Genomic DNA, 15,263 nt, shown 5'->3' with positions numbered 1-15,263 from the left:
CATTTTCTTGGAATTCATCTTCACAAACTTATGAAAGAATATCGATTGTATTTGGAGCCAAGTGGAGAACTATATGTTTTGTGTTGTGAGTTGAGGATTGAGAATAATGATTTGATTTTCTGAATTTATAAGTAACATATTTCTGATCAGTTTTCGTGTTGACCAAGGGGTATACTAGAACAAGTCGTGGTGGAAATATATAAAAATTAAATATGTCAAATTTGTATAGTATGGATATTGGAAAGTCAAATATGACCTCGAGGCTGAGATAGAAATTTTGACTTGACCCACTATTTTAGTTTCTAATATATATAAACACTAATTTAATTATTCTCATTTTACCTGGTTGTTGCACTAAAAAAATTTCCCATGATTTGATTCTACTAATAAATAATCCGAAAAGGAAAATTGAGAAACCTTGACATAAGTAATACTCCTATCAAGATAGAGTCTACATAAGAAAATAGTTATTTATATGTTTCGTAAAAAGTAAATAGTAGTATTCGTTTATGGAGGCTTATTATCAAATGAAAAATAAGTTATTTAGGTTGAATCAAAGTGAGAATAAATGTATTCAACAAGTCGAAGAGAAAATACGAATATATAGTTTCGTGTGTCAAAAACGAACCCCAAATGCCAAATTCATGTAAGTATGAAATGACTTGTTCTATCTATTTCTTTAAACTTCGTCATAAATATCCAAATTACTATATTTTAACAAGAGAAAATAGATATATTTACTAATTTCCTTGCACATAAAATTAACGGATTAGGGTTAAGTCTTATCATGTTCGTATTCTTATCGGCTTGATCCGCTAAGACCACGGCAATTTTGGGTTGAGTTCGATTTAGGTTTAGGTCGATCGAGAATCTGTTAATATATTAATATTATTTTAATATCTTATTTTTTATACTTTATTATTAGAGTTCAGATTATATTTTTATTTTATCACTTTTCATATGTCAGTCTTAATTTCGTTCCATCTCTTCAATTTTCATAAGTCGCGTAAATATTTATAAGCACTAATTTAATTAATCTTATTGCCTGGACGTTGTTGCACTATATATACATCGTACATGTTTGTTCTACTCGATGATCTCACGTTGTGTTTATTCAAAATAAAATAAGTTTCGCGTGGTATATTTAATTTTTCAAATAATATAAATATTTGAAGTATTATGTTGGTTTTAATTATAATTTGATATTATAGCCTATTTTCCAACTTCAACCACAGAAATTAACAAATGAAAAGCAAATGGAGTTATTTTATTTTCTTTTTATATGCAACTTTCATTTTTATTGTGAATTAACAACACATAAGTTAATAAATGAAATGCAAATATGATTATTATTTTTCTTTTTTAGCACAACATAATTAAATATATTTATGTTTGCTCTCCACAAATGATCAGCTCAAGATAGTTCATGATTCTTTGAGAAATATTCTTCATATACATAAGTACTACTACTACCACCAAGGAAAAATAAAGATTCATGCACAAAACAAAACCATGATATTCACATAACCCTTACCAACTTAGACTAGGCTAATCTCAACAAGGCTTCCAAAATAGGGTCTAAACAACATCCTTCCATAATAAACCATCCAGATTTTGTTCAAAGAGCAAAACAACATTTAAAGTAGCTAGATTTCAGGTGCTTCGAGCACAACAGCTTGCAACGTGATTTCAATCTCCACAAAACAACAGTCGTCGGTCATATCAGCAATCGATACAAACTCATGAAATCCCCAACCCGTACATGAAGATGTAAACCATCGTGTAACTGCAATGAAAAAGGTAGAGTTGTTATCAGCAAATCAAAATGGATAGATGTAAAGAACCCTATAACATGGGAATATTGAAATTTATTTGGAATAACATGGATATTTTAGGAATATTCTTAAACACTTGTTTAGTTTAAAAGTGCTTGTCTTCTACATTTACCATTCCGTGTTACACAAAATTCAGAATCAAAACAACTAGGATAGGTGTGTTCAAATTGAAATGGAAGATGAAAAAACTGTGAAAAACCTAACATGTTATAGGGCAGTGGCTATCCCTTTGATGAGGAGGGATGCCCTTTGAAACAACATACAAGAAAATGTTGCGGTTTTTTGGCTGTGAAGGAACTCCCTTAGGATAGAGCTCAACTTTCCTAAGTAGATAAAATAAAATTAGATAAACTTAAAACAGACAAGTTGTAATGAGGGCCTAAAGGGTCACACTTCAGAACCCCAAACATTCTCCAACTTCGAAAAGTCAGGAATCTTCCATTCGCGCTTATTAGGAGCCCGCATCTTTTACCAAACTCAGACATTCGTTAACACGTTCACTTTTGACGACTAAAACTTCAGCACCAAACACACAATTGTCGTCCGCAACATAACCATTAGTAGGTTCCATCAAAGTCTCCTTGGAGATTAATTTGGAAAGTCCCCATCTAGGAATAACGGCATTGAAGCGACGAGCAGGTCCTGAGACGACATCATATTTCATTACATAAACCTAGTTACTAACAGCAAAAACAGTTTCTCCACAACTGAGAAAATTAACTACCTCGAAAGCAGACGTAGTTGTCCTTTATTTGATTGTGTATAAAGAAGGCAAAGATAGCATTAACCTCCCATCCGGCAGGGAGGTAGTCAATGTCAGCAATGGAGAAGGAAACTGAAAAGGTGTAGTCTTCATCGGTGTCTCCGTTAGGATAGATTATAAGCTTCCTGTCCAAATATAGAGTTACCCTTTCCGTCCATCATTAATTGTCTCATTTGAGATCAGCATGAGTTTGGTTTTAGAAAGTAAGAAGGTAAAACATGAGTGGAACAAGTTAACCGCATGCGATACTCCTTGTAAAATACAGTGAAAAGACAAATGAAACGATGGACATCCCAAAATGGTAAAAAGTCAAAAAAAAAGCAAGATAAGTAAACTAACCATTTATAGACACCAGATTCAAACACCCTAGATTCATACTCGTCAATTGCATAATTCGATAATAAGGAAAAGCATTGGATCTTCATCAGCAAGTTCGCAGGCGAATCATATCTAGTTTCTGATACGAGTCCTTTAGTTTAGATATATTTTATCTTCCATATCTTTTGTTTAGTTATCTTTTGATTCATAGTATCTTTTCGTATCTTGTTTTCTTGTTCCCTAAGCTAGTATTCTAGTATTATAAATAGGGCTAGGTTGTTATCGTTTTATTCATTCAATCAATTAATGAAATATTTTCTCCCCCAAAGATAACGTATCTTGATTAGTCACATTTTTGAATTCATAAGTTTTTAATGATCTCATCTCATTAATGTAGTATAAAAGGTCTATTGGTGATTTTTACAACATATATCATTAAAATAAGTATTTTTATTTTATTGAAACTATATTGTTTTAATATCACCAAGTAACCAATTTACATTTGAATGTACAAGAATGGGACAATTGAAAAAAGGTTAAAAAGCTTCTTGATGTAATATTTCAATTTCAATTGTTATTAAACAGATTAGTATTTGACCAACTTTATAATTGAAATGATTATTATCCCTCTTTATTTGTGTATTTAATAGTCCAATACATATTTTCAGAAATACAGGGTATATAAAATGTAGCATAAACAATATGAAGGTAAGAGTACTAATATATTTTTTTTTTCCATATTTGATAGATAGAAATCCCTTCAATGTGCGAAGTAAAAAAGAGAGAAGGAAAGGGATCCCAATATTTCAAAATAAACCATGGAAACAAAACCACAAGTTTTTAGGTGCATCATCAAGAAACAATAGCTTCAACATGGACTTCTACTCGTAATGAAACACAATCTTCATTCCGAAAGTTTCTCATATCACAAATTGGTATAAACTCATCATGTCCCCAATGATCCATAGATGACCTAAACCAATGATCAACTGCAACACAAAAAAAATAGATTACTATTATCTCAAAACAACATTGATCACATGGAAAAATTAAGCCCAAAATTACTTACACTTGCTGTAATAGGAAAAGTGACCATCGTCGGTTTCACCGATGCGAATCTCAACTTCTGCCTTAATCTTCTGGTGTTGAGCAAAGCTCTTTGCTGATACACATTCAAGATAAACGGACACGAATCGACCCTTGGCCCCAGAATCATTTCCTTTAGGATACACCTGCACCCTCCTAAGTTTTACAAACACAAAACAAATTAAACACAGAGAGAAGGGAATGTATATAACTTAACTATTAGTACCATTTGTGATTTGCAACCACAAACTCTTCCGAAACCCACAAATCCACCAGTTTGGAGAAGCCATAGATCTTCCAATCGCGCGTAATCGTAGCACTGTTTTGTACCAAACTCAAGCATTCGACGACTAGCTGGGTTTTTAGGACAAAAACTTCAGCCCCGAACACACAAACGTCATCCACAATATACCCTTTTAAACGGTTGAGCGGCATCAGATTTGAAAATCCCCATTTGTTGTTAAAATCATTGAAGCGTCTTGTCCTTCCTGATCACAGTTCAAGATATAAGTTCATTTTTGTTGGGACATAAACACAGATGTGAACGATTTCACTGTATAATTTTCAAGGATGGATTTCACTGTATAATTTTAAGGATGATTTTACAATGAGGAAACACCTCTGTTTATAAGAGCAATACTATAGAATCCTAAACATATTTCACAAGGAAATATACTACAATGAAACAGATATTTTAGGCTCCATAATTAACAATTCAACGAGCAAAGGTTAATATTTAACAAGATTACCTCGAAAGCAGGAGTAATTGTCTGAGAATTGGTTGTGGAGGAAGAAGGTGAAGATGGCATTAACCTCCCACCCCAAGGCTAGGGAATCACTATCAGCAATCGAAAAGTATACAGATACATACTTCTTTTCATCTTTTTTCAACGCATCCTCAAAATTGATCACCAATTTCCTGCACAAAAATAAATTGATTCAATATCTGGAATTTAAAATAATACTATATCAGATAATTAGATCAACATACACACCATGTATAGCCTCCGGCTTCAAATGCTCTCGTTTCATAACTCCCGATGAAAAGCTTTGATAATAACGAAAACTTCTCAATTTTCATTAGAAAATTGGATGGTGAAGCCTCTCTTGTTTCCTCATAAAATTCTGCAAAAAATATTGAATTTTAAGTTAATCAACTAACAAACTATTCAAGAAGAGGAGATACCTTCAAGACTTACCGTTCAAATTTGCAGGAAGCTCTGCCATTTTTGTTTGAAGATGCTATCAGAGATTAATGTTACTGATTGATTACAAATAGAGAGATAATCATAGAGCACTGGAAGTGTAAGAGTCGGAGCAAAAGTTGTACTACATGATTATCAACATTCTTGCAATTAATTTAATTCGAATATAATGTGATTTTGGTGGTCTACGATGTATTAAGGTGAATTGAATTGTGCATTGATCATATACGCACGTTTATGATTTTTATCTTTAAAATTGCATTTGGTTGTGTTTTTAGGATTTATTGTAAAATATACGTGTTTTTAGGAGTAATATAATATTTGAATACTGAGTCAAATTGAAAATTCACCCAAATGCCTAAGGTTATAGGTTATATCATTTCATTCAATAATAAGTCGCATGTTATATCATTTCCGGTGCGTGTAAATCTCAATAAAGATATATATGCCCTAACAACTCGAAAACATAGAAGAATGAAAGAATGGAATAGAGAAAAAATAAAGAATAACCAAGTGGAATACTATGTAATACTTCTTAATCTCTAATTACACCACCACCACTAACAATAAATAATATAGCTAGTGGCCTGGTCTTCTGGGGCTAGGTCCGGATGCTAGCTATTGAAACAAAACGACATCGTTTTTTTTTTTTGCGTTCTTGTATGTTTTTGGAAGATTGAATTGATTCATTTGTGGCGAATCTTCTAACAATATTCTTGTTGCATCCACTACTCGTACTTTACTCATAAACATAATAACAAAAACTAAGAATGACTGAGAGAATGCTCATTTTCTAGGAATACATCTTAACAAACTTATGAAAGAATATCGACTGTATTTGGAGCTAATTAAGCGGAGAACTATATGTTTTGTATTGTGAGTTGAGGATGAAGAATAATTATGGTTTGATTTTCTGAATTTATAAGTAACAAATCTCTCAGTTTTTGTGTTGACCAAGGAGCGTGCTGGAAAAAGTCGTGGTGGAAATATATAAAAATAAAATATGTCAAATTCGTAGTATATGTATATTGGGAAGTCCAAATATGATGACCTCGTAGCTAAGATAGAAAATTTGACTTGACCCACTATTGTAGTTTATATTAAATATTTATAAACATTAAAAAATCGATCGATTTGGAATATGGAGTAGTATAAATACATATTTTTCCTAGTCTTACCATACTAATAAATTTTTACTATTTCGTAAAGGAAAAATGAGAAACAGTGACATAAGTAATACCAAGATAGAATCATCTATTTAGGAAAATAAAATTTTTAAAAGTCCATAAATAACAAATCAAATACGAATTGTCCAATAAATAAAAATGGATAAGAATATTTAAAGCTAGAATTCAAGTGCTTCACGCACAATAGCTTGCACCGTGATTTCAATTTCCAGAAAACAGCAGTCATCGGCAAGGAAGCCTTTAGCTCTAATATCAGCAAGCGATATAAACTTACTAAATCCCCAATCCTCACTTGAATTTTTAAACCAATGTGTATCTGCAATGGAAAAAAGTGTTATCACCAATATTCAAATTTATATGGAAGAAAATGGCATATTTAATTCTAGATCTATCATACCATGTTACACAAAATTCAGAATCAAAACCACTAGGACATATAGATGTATGAAAAAACTAACATTTTTTAGAGAAGCTTGAATCATTGGTTTTGATGCTCATCAAAACCTCTGCCTTCACCCTTTGATGAGGAGGGAGGCTCTTTAGGACAAGAAACAACGACATGTACTCGTTTTTGGGCAGCGTATGTTGTCCCTTTGGATGGAGCTTAACTTTCCTAAGTATATAAAATTAAAAAGTTACAAATTAATCAAAAAAAATGAAAACAAACAAGTTATAACATCACAAAAGATACCATTTGCATTCTCCAACATCGAACTCTTCCGAACGCCAAATATCCCCTAGCTTCGAAAAGTTAGGAATCTTCCATTCGCGCTTAATTGAAGCCGCGTCTTTTACCAACCTCAGACATTCGTTGACACGTTTACTTTTGATGACTAAAACTTCAGCACCAAACACACAATTGTCACCCACAACATAACCATTAGTAGGATTCATCAGAGTCTCCTTAGAGATTAGTTTGGAAAATCCCCATCTTTGAATAACGGCATTGAAGCGACGAGTCACTCCTGATACATGTTTCAGTGTCATGAAACTAGTTTCTTGAAAACCTAGTTACTAACAACAAAACCCTATTGAAAGCAAAATATGAAACATAAAAAGAAATTCATAAAAACAATAAAATGGCATGACCAACGTCAAATTCCAAAAACTACACGGTAAAACTCGAGAAAATTAACTAGTACCTCGAAAGCAGACATAGTTATCCTTTATTTGATTGTGTATAAAGAAGGCAAAGACAGCGTTAACCTCCCACCCCACCGGGAGTGAATCAGAGTCAGCAATGGAGAAGTGTACGGAAAGGCTGTTGCATTCACCATTGTATCCATTGGGGTAGATTATCAGTTTCCTGTCCAAATATAAACCAACTCAAAACAACAATAATACCCTTTTTGTCCATCATTAATTGTTGGAACAAATATACTAAAATACAGTAAAAAAAATCAAAATGAGTGCAAGTAAACTAACCATTGATAGCCTCCAGATTCAAATGACCTTGATTCATACTTGTCAATTACAGACTTTGAAAATAATGAAAAGGATTGGATACTAATCAGCAAGTTCGCAGGCGAAGCATATCTAGTTTCCTTAAGAAATCTGCCAGAATATCATTAACACACACCTTAAAATTAACTAATAAAAGATTAGAATTTAGGGTTTAGACACAAATATTGAAAGGATCACAAACTCTTGACATCCAGTTGAAGAATTGGCAGCACTCATTGTTGTTGGGAGATGACGTTGAAACGAGTTTTTCTTGTTTTAATTATGAACCAATTGGAAAGATATAGGGAGAGAACTAATCGGAAAGATTATGGAGTAATTGAATGCGTATCGATCATATATATATATTAGGGTTTTTTATGGATCAGGGCTTACTATTTTTCATTTGGGTTAAAAATTAAATTAGTACCGATCCATAATTTTAAAATAAATATTCAATTTATATAATTATTTGAACTCCAACTTTCAAACAAAGTTTGGACATCGAATAATTTAAGAGGAAAATCCAAAAAAAAAACAGAAAAAAAATCAAAATTTTGGGAAAGCTCTAGAAAATCTCAATGGTTTGGGTGAAAATTAGAAAAAAAATCAAAAGTTTGTGTATTTGCAGTTAAATACATTATTATAATAATAAAAAACGTCATTTTTGTCACGCTGACACTTCCGATGAACACATTGGCTTCTGTTAAGTGAAAAAATAATTCTGGGAAAAAATTAGAGAAGACCAAAATTTTTATTTTTAGATTCAAAAATACGAGTTCGGAGTCAAAATCAGAAGTCAAAACATATTGAAAGTTCGAACTAATTTCTGAAATCATTTTGCCATTTCCTTGTAAACAAAAGCTGTCCATATGATTTTGAGTTAGATGTATATCCTAAAATGAATGAGCAGGTAATCATGATTTAATTTAGTAAATCATATCGTTTGAAAATAGATGTAACTAATATGCTTAAGATAAATTCAAAAGTTGGATATAAAAGACCACTCATGAAGTAAATGCTAAAGTCCAACTTTGAATTTTAAGAAATGTGAAAAAAAGTGGGTGAAAAAGTTAATAGAACGCATATCTCGCTTTTATATACTCTATTTTAAATTAAATTTGACTTTAATAAGATAATGGAAAGTGAGATCCACTTACTAAAATACAAAAAAATAAATATGAACATTATTTTGTAGACATATGAAAGAGCATATTTTTCTAGGGTAGTGGTGTGGTCAACTAATCAGGAGGATATCCCAACCTAACTGAGTCGTTATCATGACAACCTAAACCTGGTATCAACAAAAATTCCTCAACCCACTTCTAATGGCTGTTATAGTGGATGTAAGGGTGGTCGAATCCCACAGAGATGGACACGTCAGAGCGATTGCGGTGATAATCTGGAAGGTTGGTTTGCTACCACGCTTGGGTTGAGTTTTTATCTAGGTAAGGAATTTAAGAAATCTACTCTACTGACTAGTGGGCGTGACAATCATCGGCATTTGGTTGTGTGCGTGAATATGTAAGGCAAAGTGTTTTAGGGACATGTGAAAAGTGGAATGTTACTATAAATGGCTAAACAGAATAACATGAGATATTTGGTGGTGCAGGGCTCCCTCTGTCAGGTCTGTAGGATTTCTGAAAAGGTAAAGGACAAAAAACAAAAGCAACTAAAAAGTGAAAAGTGGTCCAAAAAGCAGAAAAGGACGTTGTCTTCACCACCAAGCAACACTGAATCTCAACAACTTCATCAATTCCATTAAAGATTTACAGAAATTATGCAACAACCTTAAACTAAAATTAAATTCCAAAATAAAAAATCAAACGGCAGATCTTACTCACGCTAACCAACAAACATGCAAGGTGACATAAACTTTTCGACTGTGATTTCATGCATTTTTTCAGATTTAACCGATCAACAAACAAGAAATTCACACAGCAACTAGATCTAACTAAATCACAAGAAATTCTTACTTAAACATGCAGATTCTACACTAAAATTCCAGATCTGTCTAAGCAAGGCAGAATGAACATGTTGCAACCCATAAGATGAACAAAAAGCGAAATCAAACTTCATTAAGAGCAAATCCAGATCAGAATACTTCAGAATCCAAAAGACAACTAAAATTACGAAATATTCGAAAGATGGAACAACTAAGTTAAACTAAGAAAAGCGATTAAAGATTGTTTTGCCCCACGGGCGATGAAACGCTGTTTCTGCTACGATGCTGACTAGCTGGAACGGCTGTGAACTTTCTCCGGTGGGCGGCCGGAATCTTCAAGTGACCATGGCTGTGGCGAGGAATGAGAAGTGCTGGAGCTAGACTGCTACTGGAAATAAGGATATCCGAGAGAGTGCTCTAAGTGTGTCTTGTAATAATGAGTAACTCCTTCTCTCCCCAAGTGACCTTCTATTTATAGGGTGGCTTGCCCTCACTTTTACGGTTAACTTTCCTCGTGAAATGTCTCTTTTGCCCCAACGTGTAGTTGGTCATTCCTAGCAATCCTTCCTTCTCCATCTCGAGTCTTTTTGGCATGCATCCTGGCTAGTATTGTACCCTTTTGGCGCCCTTTCCACTTGAATTGTCTGACCTCTCCTACTGATTTGTACCCTTTTTCCTGCACACTTATGCAACTTTCTTGCAGATAATGCATGTTAATCACATCATACTGACCGGTAACCAAGACCTAGAATATGACTTATCGACATACCAAAATGATAACGATATAATGTCACGTCTTTTATCTAACATAAAATAATACTAACGCGTTTTTTTCCTTCAATCAATAGGTCACAGTTATTTTATTTCAGGTGTGTAAATCTCAAATAAAAAAATTTCTGTCCAAACATCTCAAATACATAAGGGAATGAAAGAATGGAAAAAAGAAAAATAAAGAATACCTAAATGAAATACTAATGCTAATTCTTCATATCTAATTACACCACCACCACTAACGATGAATAATCTAGCTAGTGGCCTGGTCCTCTGGGGCTAGGTCCCGAGGCTAGATGTTGAAACCAAAATGACATCGTTTCCTTTGCGTTCTCGTATATTTTTGGAAGGTTGAGTTGATTCATTTGTGACGAATCTTCTGATAGTATTCTTGCTGCATCCACTACTCGACTCGTACACATAAATACAAAAACTAGGAATATGATTGAGAGAATGCTAATTTTCTGGGAATTCATCTTAATTATCGATTGTATTTGGAGCTAAGTGGAGAACTAACTATATGTTTGATGTTGTGAGTTGAGGATGGAGAGTTATGTTTTGATTTTCCGAATTTATAGACTAACAAATCTCTCAGTTTTCGTGTTGACCAAGGGGTGTGCTGGAACAAGTCATAATGGAAATATATAAAAATTAAATATGTCAAATTCGTAGTGTATGTGTATATTGGGAAGTCCAAATATGACCTCGTGACTGAGACAGAAAATTTGACTTGACCCACTATTTTAGTTTTTAAATATTTATAAACACTAAAAATCGATAGATTTTGGATAGTATCATAGTATAATTACAATTTTTTCCTACAGTCTACCCATACTAATAAATTTTATTTCGTTAAGGAAAAATGAGATACAGTGACATAATGATAATATCAAGAGTCTATATATGAAAAGAATTTTTTTTATTTAAAAAGTAAATAGTCAACATTCCCTGCTTTTACCGAGAAAATTTCGTTAATGGAGGCTTATTATTGAATTTATAAGGTTATATAGGTTGAATCAAAGTGAGAACCAATATATTCAACAAGCACACTAGTTTCGTGTTTTATAAATTGACTTGTTCAAATTGTTTCTTTAATTAAGGTTTGTCCATAAAGTAGAGTGACATTCTAAAATGAAAAGTCATAAAATTTCAAAAATACAGAATTATTCCATAAATTTTGTCCCAGAAAAATGCAATTCTGAGTATGTTATATTTGTTGTGACTTGTCGTCCAATCTATGTTGTTGATTGGCAACCACCTACTCGTATGTTTTCCGTCTATCAACTTAGCCTGAATCAAATTTGGTCAAATGAGATATTTACGAATTTTGAGAACTTTGCAAATTATTTGAAAAAGTTTATGATTAACCAAACGACTCATTCTTCGTTATTTAATAAACAATTAACATTTTAACTACTCTCAATTACTATAAATTAATAATTGGCTATAATTGATTACCAATAATATTTTCAGTAGTAACTTTTTGCCGCAAAAATATTTTAAGTTTCACAATAGAATACCAGTATTACCCTATTTATTTCCCGCATTTAAACAGAGTTGAGGGTATTATCGTAAATGCAGCAACATCATATCTCAAAATCAAAGTGTTCGTTATCTGTTATCCACAAATTCAAACAACTGATAATTCACCACCATTTGCTGAACGAAAGGAAATGGCATCACTCTCTTTGCTACTCCCACTGGGTACCTAATTAAACCCCCTTTTAGTTTCTGCAATTTCTTAATTATCTCCATTTTGTGTTTCTGCTAAGCTTGATTGAACTGAGTTACAAAGGATGTGATTCGAAATACCGTATAAATCACTGATAATCATTTTATATGGGAAATTTTCTGAAACAGGGTAAGATGATGAATTTATTGCATAATTTGAAAAATATTTGAAATGTCAAGGACAAATATGATTATGGAAATTTCCTCGTGATAGTTTCATAGGGTTTGGGTGCTTTATCAATTGAAACAGGCTTTAGACTATTTTTGGTGAGGTGAGGAGTTTAATTGAGCTATTTGTGCCCTTTGATTTGCTGTTGATGCTATATCTAAATGCTAAAATTTGAGCTATTTGTGTGAGATTAGGTTTTATATTTGGAAAGGGTAATGCCTTCAGTCACCAAAGAGCACACAAAATCAGAGTTGGTTCCTTAGCTTCAGAACCTAGGTTACAAGATGAGTGTGCTGTCACGAACCGGAGAAGCCTGATGAATGTCGGAGTTGGGCTTCTAGGACTCGTGGGCGGCGCTACTTTGGCTGAAGCAGCTGGGTTGCCCCCGGAAGATAAGCCGAAGCTATTGTGATGATGCGTGTGAGAAAGAGCTTGAAAATGTATGGTGAGACTACATAGCTCCCTATACTTTTATCATTATTTTCCTTTTTTGGGGTCTCTAATGATGATTTGCATCAACCGTCCCATCTCCTTTAGATAAGATCAAATTATTATTGTTTTTATAATCATTGTATATATTCTGCATTTTGAGAGATAGGGTATGCTTCTCCTCTCACTGTTAGAGGTTACTCTGCTGCAATATCTACTTCTCTTGAGTTCGACCCTTAGCACGTTGTCAACAAGAAAATGATCTGAAGCAAATTATCAGCCTTTTAGATTGGCAGCTTTCCATCTCTGCTTTTATATTCCTATGATTTGCATTAGGAGTGAACTCATGTAGACGAGTCGATTTCTGTATCTTCCGTGTTTAAAACAAGCCTCCCAGAACGAGCAGGATAATGTTTTTGTGATCAGAAAGACAACTCATTAGTCTCTTCCCCTCAATCTTTTCAAACTTCGAAGTAAGATTATATCGCTAAGCATTCTGGATCTGATGCTGAAGGTCCCTATGGTAACGACTGAGTCGGGCTTGCAATACAAGGATATACAAATTGGTAGCGGACCTAGTCCTCCTATTGGATTTCAGGTAGGTACTGAAATATCTTTGTTTTTGTGTTTTTAGGAAACCGGAATAAGAATGGTTGTTGATAAAGGAATCAATGCAGTGATATAACTTTATATTCCTTACTGGTATAATTTGTGCTCACAACTTTCCACCAAGATTTAATAAATGAAAAACTCAGCTCAAGACAAAGGTAAAGAAGTAAAAAATTCTCACATTTCTCCATTTTTCTTGACAGGTAGCTGCAAATTATGTTGCCATGGTTCCTTCTGGCCAAATATTTGACAGGTATTGGTTATAGCATGAAAAAACTTGTGTAAAGCATTGTCCTAATGCATTTTCTCTGTCTTTTATCGATGTTCCTAGTTCACTGGAGAAAGGTCAGGTTTACATTTTCTTGGTCGGCTCTGGTCAGGTGAGACTCTAAGAAGTTAAGCTATTCACCGAATTTAGTCTCAGAGAAAATCTGAGAATCAAATTTAAACTTTTACTTGCTTTATCTGATATTTTGAAGTGAAACATCATGAATAGGTGATCAAGGGGTTAGATGAGGGGATTCTCAGCATGAAAGTTGGAGGCAAACGGCGACTCTACATCCCCGGACCGGTAAGAATCTTTAAACTGTCTCTCTGATTCGGTATATGATCTCTGCACACCAGATTAAGATATCTTGCTAAAAAGAAATATAACTGAAGAATCCCATAATCACCAAATTGTCTTCATTTCTAGCATCCCTTCATGCATAAGAATTGGTAAAACTCTTGAGATATTCTACTTTAAAAGAGATCAAGAAATAGAAATTTTGACATCAAATTCTGGAGAAAAAGCGGTGTGAGTTTATGCTGATAGCAGAAGGTGCATTGTGTTTTGATCAGCTAGCATTCCCCAAAGGGCTGACTTCAGCTCCGGGAAGGCCACGTGTCGCTGCCAACAGCCCGGTGATCTTCGTTGTTAGTCTGCTCTTCATCCCGGGGCTGGACGATGAGAAGTAACAACACTCAGTCAATATTCTCTACTCCCATTGGTTTATTCTTTTGGATGGATATATACCTCTGCTGTAAAAATATTGATTGCTACCTTGTAAAGATGCCGGTTTTACAAGCAACTTCGAGTCTACTACTACAGGTATGCTTGTATGTATATGTAGATGTTTAACTCGCATTTCAATCTCGATTTTGCCTTTACCCGAAAGTCAATAATAATGAGAGACATGGATGGACGCAGATGGGGTCGGGTGGGATAGACCAACCCCACCGCCGGCCCATGTTTATCTTCGGAGAATTCCATTAATCAGCCTCTGACTCTACGACAACTTAGTTTCCATTCCAACATTTTATTGCTTACACATTTTGCACTAGATAAAGACAGAGAGGAAGGAGAGAGCAATAAAAAGAAGAAAAAACACTTCTTCAGACGTTGCAAGTCGGGGACGACCTTCTTTAGCCAACGAGTTCCAACTCCTCCGTTTTCGTTTCTGGGTCCAAAACTAGTTAGGTCGAATATCAATGCCCCTAACAACATGTAGAAACTCAAAATACATCCATCATAACAAAACACTCAAAGAGCTAAGACTGCTCAAACCGAGAGAGAAACTGAAACTTCACACTTTATTGATGATTGTGAAAACTCAATTTACAAGCAGCAAAAACGAAAGCTATTTATACTATCTAAGCTTGCTCACAAAAGCTAAGAAAAATATCTAAGCTCACAACTAATTCCTAACCAACCGCCAGCTGTCTCAACTAACTTCCAACCGTCACCAACGGCTACTTTTCCAACGGTCTTCTTCATTTCTGGTTCCCTTTCGTTA

At 33.9% G+C, this 15,263-nt stretch overlaps 3 protein-coding genes and 1 pseudogene across 3 annotated transcripts; 1 reads left to right on the top strand and 3 right to left on the bottom strand.

Moving 5' to 3' along the window:
* Positions 1–1,646: 1,646 nt before the first annotated feature.
* On the bottom strand, positions 1,647–3,023 carry LOC121807904 (ubiquitin C-terminal hydrolase 13-like). Its single transcript, XM_042208243.1, has 4 exons — positions 2,938–3,023; positions 2,560–2,723; positions 2,319–2,477; positions 1,647–1,786 (listed from the first exon to the last, which is right to left on the bottom strand). The coding sequence occupies exons 1-4, from the start codon at positions 3,021–3,023 to the stop codon at positions 1,647–1,649; spliced, it is 549 nt and encodes a 182-aa protein (XP_042064177.1).
* A 745-nt stretch (positions 3,024–3,768) lies between these two features.
* On the bottom strand, positions 3,769–4,895 carry LOC121807903 (MATH domain and coiled-coil domain-containing protein At3g58250-like). Its single transcript, XM_042208242.1, has 4 exons — positions 4,752–4,895; positions 4,229–4,490; positions 3,986–4,158; positions 3,769–3,905 (listed from the first exon to the last, which is right to left on the bottom strand). The coding sequence occupies exons 2-4, from the start codon at positions 4,435–4,437 to the stop codon at positions 3,769–3,771; spliced, it is 519 nt and encodes a 172-aa protein (XP_042064176.1). The 5' UTR covers positions 4,438–4,490; positions 4,752–4,895.
* Positions 4,896–6,500: 1,605 nt separating this feature from the next.
* On the bottom strand, positions 6,501–8,145 carry LOC121807600. Its single transcript, XM_042207867.1, has 6 exons — positions 8,040–8,145; positions 7,820–7,948; positions 7,537–7,700; positions 7,086–7,359; positions 6,853–7,007; positions 6,501–6,710 (listed from the first exon to the last, which is right to left on the bottom strand). Exons 1-6 carry the CDS (start codon positions 8,072–8,074, stop codon positions 6,553–6,555), a joined length of 915 nt encoding a protein of 304 aa, XP_042063801.1. The 5' UTR covers positions 8,075–8,145; the 3' UTR covers positions 6,501–6,552.
* A 4,050-nt stretch (positions 8,146–12,195) lies between these two features.
* Positions 12,196–14,593, top strand: LOC121807708 (annotated as a pseudogene).
* Positions 14,594–15,263: the final 670 nt, after the last annotated feature.

Source organism: Salvia splendens, chromosome 6, assembly GCF_004379255.2.
Source record: "Salvia splendens isolate huo1 chromosome 6, SspV2, whole genome shotgun sequence".
In the NCBI taxonomy this organism is placed as follows: Eukaryota; Viridiplantae; Streptophyta; class Magnoliopsida; order Lamiales; family Lamiaceae; genus Salvia; species Salvia splendens.
This window is presented reverse-complemented; position numbering and strand designations above follow the sequence as displayed.

Coding starts and splice junctions, on each gene's coding strand:
- LOC121807903 (XM_042208242.1), bottom strand. CDS start 4,437: ATGCCGCTCAACCGTTTAAAAGGGTATATTGTGGATGACGTTTGTGTG. Junction 4,159..4,228: donor GTGGTTGCAAATCACAAATG/GTACTAATAGTT, acceptor TGTAAAACTTAG/GAGGGTGCAGGTGTATCCTA. Junction 3,906..3,985: donor CTTTTCCTATTACAGCAAGT/GTAAGTAATTTT, acceptor TTTGTGTTGCAG/TTGATCATTGGTTTAGGTCA.
- LOC121807600 (XM_042207867.1), bottom strand. CDS start 8,074: ATGAGTGCTGCCAATTCTTCAACTGGATGTCAAGA. Junction 7,008..7,085: donor GATGTTGGAGAATGCAAATG/GTATCTTTTGTG, acceptor TTATATACTTAG/GAAAGTTAAGCTCCATCCAA. Junction 6,711..6,852: donor TTCAAGCTTCTCTAAAAAAT/GTTAGTTTTTTC, acceptor TTTCCATTGCAG/ATACACATTGGTTTAAAAAT.
- LOC121807904 (XM_042208243.1), bottom strand. CDS start 3,023: ATGAAGATCCAATGCTTTTCCTTATTATCGAATTATGCAATTGACGAG. Junction 2,724..2,937: donor GAATCTGGTGTCTATAAATG/GTTAGTTTACTT, acceptor ATATTTGGACAG/GAAGCTTATAATCTATCCTA. Junction 1,787..2,318: donor AAGTGAACGTGTTAACGAAT/GTCTGAGTTTGG, acceptor TTTTCATTGCAG/TTACACGATGGTTTACATCT.